This window comes from Myotis lucifugus, unplaced genomic scaffold (genome assembly GCF_000147115.1).
Source record: "Myotis lucifugus unplaced genomic scaffold, Myoluc2.0 scaffold_542, whole genome shotgun sequence".
In the NCBI taxonomy this organism is placed as follows: Eukaryota; Metazoa; Chordata; class Mammalia; order Chiroptera; family Vespertilionidae; genus Myotis; species Myotis lucifugus.
In genome coordinates, this window is record NW_005871590.1 from 225119 (window position 1) to 230231 (window position 5113).

The 5113-nt window shown below is 53.2% G+C and overlaps 1 protein-coding gene across 3 annotated transcripts in view; it reads right to left on the reverse strand.

Annotated features, from left to right (window-relative positions):
* The window catches only part of WWC3 (WWC family member 3), a 74302-nt gene that overhangs the window by 8184 nt on the left and 61005 nt on the right, over positions 1-5113 (reverse strand). For 2 of the 3 annotated variants that reach the window (XM_006104110.2, XM_023745434.1), the window contains one exon: positions 1704-1868. In XM_006104110.2, the coding sequence (XP_006104172.1) occupies positions 1704-1868 (165 nt within the window). Of the gene's footprint in view, positions 1-1703; positions 1869-5113 lie in introns of those variants that run through there. The other variant, XR_002826579.1, reaches the window with a different exon arrangement.

Genomic DNA, 5113 nt, shown 5'->3' on the forward strand with positions numbered 1-5113 from the left:
CACCAGCTGGCCCTCTGCAGGGGCTGCACACCAGTCAGCCATGCAGGCAATCAACTGTGCCAACGCCCCACGCCCGCAGACACCGGGGCCGAGGCTCCGGGAGCTTCCCCGCCTGGCAATGCCCTGCGTGCTATCGCCTGTCACTGCTGGGAGAGATGCGGCGGCCTGCGCGGCTCTGCTGGGATCACCCAGCAGCTCAGGCCTGGTCTCTCCCGAGCTCGGCCCAGGCGCCTCTTCCTTCTGCTGACTCTGGTCTATTCGGCAAACCACCTCCATCACCAATAGAATCGGGGCCTGTTGAGTTCCGTGAGTCCTAGCGAATCACTGGCCCTGAGGGTGGCGTGGGGAGCCCTGAACCGCAGTCCCGGGGCCGCCCGCACGGGTCGGAGGGCTTTTTACGTCGTGTGATCGACTCTGGCTTTGACCTGATGGGCCAGCTGCTAGGCAGTCCCTGCAACAAGTCCAATTCAGGGGAGCAGGAGGGTCAAAGTTCTCCCCAATCCAATGTCCTCCCCGGACATCGTGGCAACACCATTCCTGCTTAAAAGCCCTTCTCCTGCCGAAACCGGTTTGGCTCAGTGGATAGAGCGTCGGCCTGCGGACTGAAAGGTCCCAGGTTCGATTCCGGTCAAGGGCATGTACCTGGGTTGCGGGCACATCCCCAGTGGGAGATGTGCAGGAGGCAGCTGATCGATGTTTCTCTCTCATCGATGTTTCTAACTCTCTCTCTCCCTTCCTCTCTGTAAAAAATCAATAAAATATATTAAAAAAAATAAATAAATAAAAAAAATAAAAGCCCTTCTCCTTCCTAGCCTGTGCGTGGCTGTCACACTGCGCTGTCTGCCAACCTCCACCACGCTGTCCCTTCTCCAAGGACCACGGGGAGTTGGGTCTCCCCTCCGCCTGTTCACGTTCTCAGCCCTGCGTGCACGCCAATCGCCCATCAGGAAGCATCCCAGAGCTGATGGCCAGCCCCACTGCGACCAGTGGCGACCCCTGGGCGTGGAACCAGACACCAGCGCCTCCCGCATCACCCGTGGGTGTGAATCTACACGTGGGGAGTCGGAACCCTGTGCCTCAGGGCCCGAGTGTGCGAGGCCCGAGCCCCCCGGGGGCTCCGACACAGCCACGTCAGGACTCCCCGCTTTGGCAACCCGACTTCCTGATCTCAACCCCCTCAGCATAGTCCCTATATCCATTTGTTATCCTTTAGAGCAGGGGTGGGGAACCCTCCCCCCACCCCCCGCAAAGGGCCATTGGGATATTTATAACATCATTCGGGGGCCCTACAAAATCATCAAGTTAAAAATGAGCCTGCTCTATTTGGTCAGGCATTTCGTTAACTCACCCCTAACGCCTTGGCAGGGCCAGGCCACATGATTTCGCGGGCCTTATACGGCCCACGGGCTGGACGTTCCCCACCCCTGGCTTAGACTGTAGAAATGAGTTCCCCGGCCTCCTGACCATGCATCGGCGCGTGCACAACACAGAGGCTGGCGGGAAATGTACTAGAATCCAGAAGAAATGCACTTAGATGTGCACGGGCACGGCGGGGAGATGAAACCAGCAGGGATTCACATGCCACACAAGCATGCTGTTCACTACCGGGCTTAGCTGTGAGAACACTCATGTCTTTTAGCATAAAAAGTAAAAATGAAAACACAACCGGCGGGGGGTGGGGTGGCAAAGGAACTCCAACTTACTCTGCACACATACTGGCTCCGTGCCCCAGGCGAGAAAGTCTGGGAGCGGACGATCGTGCCACTGCGGACGAAAGGCGAGGCGCGGGCCCTGCGGCTGGGCCTCTCCTTCGGCAGACTCGCTAGTTCTTCTGGGAACAGGTCTTCTGTGTTGGTTTCCTTATCCACCTAGACAGTGATTCGTTTATTACCACGACTTTTCTAGAACATAGCAATGAACTTTGCAGGCACAACCACGTCCTTGCCTTCTCCGCTTGGAGCTCTCACAGGCATTTCACATTTCACACATCCAACCCGGAATGTCTGCTATCTGCCAGCCCCTCCTCCTCTGACAAGGATCCCTATTTGCCCTTTTTCATGCAAAAAAAGTATCTGTGTCACCCGGCCATTGTGGCTCAGTGGTTGAACGTTGACCTATGAACCAGGAGGTCATGGTTCCATTCCTGGTCAAGGCATGTGCCCGGGTTGCAGGCTTGATCCCCAGTGTGGGGCATGTAGGAGACAGCCGATCAATGATTCTCTATCATCAATGATGTTTCTATTTCTCTCTCTCTCTGTTCCTCTCTGAAATCAATCTATATATATATAAAAGTCTAAGTGACCGTTCAACGGTTCGACTGGTAGCTATGACACGCACTGACCACCAGGTGGCAGATGCTCAACACACAGGCATGGAAACATGGAACAGACTGATGAAACTCAGAGGGAAGGGGGGAGGGGGGAGGGCGGCAAGAGATTAACCAAAGATCTTATATGCATACTAGAGGCCTGGTGCACGTGCACTGGTGGGGTCCCTCAGCCTGGCCTGCAGGGATCGGGCCAAAACCAGCAGTCCAACATCCCCCAAGGGGTTCCAGATTGTGAGAGGGCGCAGGCCAGGCTGAGGGACCCTACCGGTGCACAAATCTGTGCACCAGGCCTCTAGTAAAAACATAATACTATCATCAACAAATCAACAAACGACAAGTGCTGGCGAGGATGTGGAGAAAAAGGAACCCTCCTGCACTGCTGGTGGGAATGCAGACTGGTGCAGTCACTGTGGAGAACAGTATGGAGTTTCCTCAAAAAACTAAAAATGGAACTCCCATTTGACCCAGTGATCCCACTTCTAGGAATATATCCCAAGAAACTAGAAACACCAATCAGAAAGGATATATGCACCCCTATGTTCATAGCACCACAATTCACCATAGCTAAGATTTGGAAACAGCCTAAGTGCCCATCAGCAGATGAGTGGATTAAAAAACTGTGGTACATCTACACAATGAAATACTACCCTGCGGTAAAAAAAGAGGAGTTCTTACCATTTGCAACAGCATGGATGGAACTGGAGCGCATTATGCTAAGCGAAATAAGCCAGTCAGAGAAAGATAAATATCACATGATCTCACTCATTTATGGAATATAATGAACAACATAAACTGATGAACAAAAACAGATCCAGAGACAGAGAAGCATCGATCAGACCATCAAACCTCAGAGGGAAGGTAAGGAGGGTAGGGGTAAGGGGGAGAGATCAACCAAAGGACTTGTATGCAAACATATAAACCCAACCAATGGACACAGACAACAGGGGGGTGAGGGCATGAGTGTGTGGGGGGTAATGGGGGGGATAAGGACACATATGTAATACCTTAATCAATAAAGAAATTAAAAGTTTAAAAAAATTTTTTAAAAATTAAAAATTTTTAGAAAGTCCCCTGTCCTCCTGGGCCCTGCTCTCTCTCACACACTCTGTATCGGGTCCAGGATCAAATCCTCTTGGCTCCATATTCAAGATTACGCATGTTCTGACCACCTGTCACCAACCCTCCATCTGGGGCACCGTGGTCTTGTGCCCGATTGGTGCTGTAGGAGTCTCACCCATCTCCCCGATTCCATGCCCGCCCCCCCACCTTGAATCTCCTCTCAACACCCAGGGGATCCCACTGAAACCGAAGCCAGATGCAGCCTCTCCCCTCCTAAGAGTGTACCCGAGAGACCGGAGAATAGGAATTCGCTGCTGAGAAAGGAGAGGGCGGCTAAGCTGCCCCAACCTGAGCGGTAACCAAGGGAACACGGCAAATTCCTGAGCCAGGCCTTCCGTGGAGCTAGTCACGTACACTCCCTCCCAGTCCAATTACAAAGATAAATGATTATGGAAGGCAGGCCCTGTTCTTTCTACATCCTGATAAAGGTTTCAAAATAATTGCTTCCAGACCCATTCCCATGACTCCCTGACTCCCCGAGTCCAGATACGTGCTGACCCTCCCTTATCTGTGCATTCCCTCCCGGCGGCGCTGTTTCCTTGAACGTATGGAACTCATGAGGCTGCTGACACAGCGCCGTCTCTCTGCGTCCTCCCACCTATAAAAGCCCCCCACTCACTCGCCTGTAGCCGGACCCGGGCTTCAGGCTTCTTGGGCTCTGCTCTCGGGCATGTCCTCAGTTGGGCCCACATAAAGAAGTCTTTTCTCAAATCTACAAAGGTCACGTCTTCTTCTCATTGACAAAACAAGTACTTGCGCACGCATGTTCGCAGCAGCGTTACTGAACTAGCCGAGAGGTGGAAACAGTCCCAACAGCACGGAGGACGGAGGAGGAGATACAGGAACCGTGGCGGCCGAGCAAGGGACACTCCTCAGCCGCAGGAAGGGCTGACGGCCCCACAGACCCACAGCGCAGATGAACCCCGAAGGCACTGGGCTGAGTGAGAGAAGCCAGACCCAACGGACACGTGTCGTCTGATTCCATTTACACGAACCGTCCAGAACTGGCAGACCCACAGAGACGGGAAGCTCGCTGGTGTTGCCAGGGGCTGGGGGCGGGAGTGGGGAGTGATGCCCAGGGGTATGGGGTTCACTTTGGGGTGACAAGTGTGCTGGAACCAGACAAAGATGGTGGCCGTACAACACTGTGAACACACTCAATGCCAGTGAACTGTTCATTTCGTCTTATGTGAATTTCATGTCAATAAATGACTTTAGAAAAAAATCAACAACAAAACCTGAAGTTAGATCATGTCGTCTCTGGGCTCAAACCATCCATCAGTTTCCCTGTCTTAGAAAAAAAAAGGGAATGTGCTGAGTGGGCCCTCCATGACCTGTCCCCTTCACATCCTGTCCTCAGTTCACGGTCCCTTCTTCAACCCCCCAGGCCAGGCCAGCGCCTGCGCTTCCTCTACCCGACACCCTTCCCCAGCCCGACGTGAGGCTCCGGGCCTCCCTTAAGGCCTCTGCTCAAAGATCGCCTTCTCCAGGAGGCTTCCACGGCCTTTCTTTCTTGTTCATCGGAAGAAACACATACCATTTCTCAGTGTACAGTTCAGGAGTGTCAAATACACTCACATTGCTGTGGAACTGATCTCTAGAACTTTCCATCTTCCCAAACGGAAACGCTGTCCTCACTGAACACCCAATCCCCACTCCCCTCCC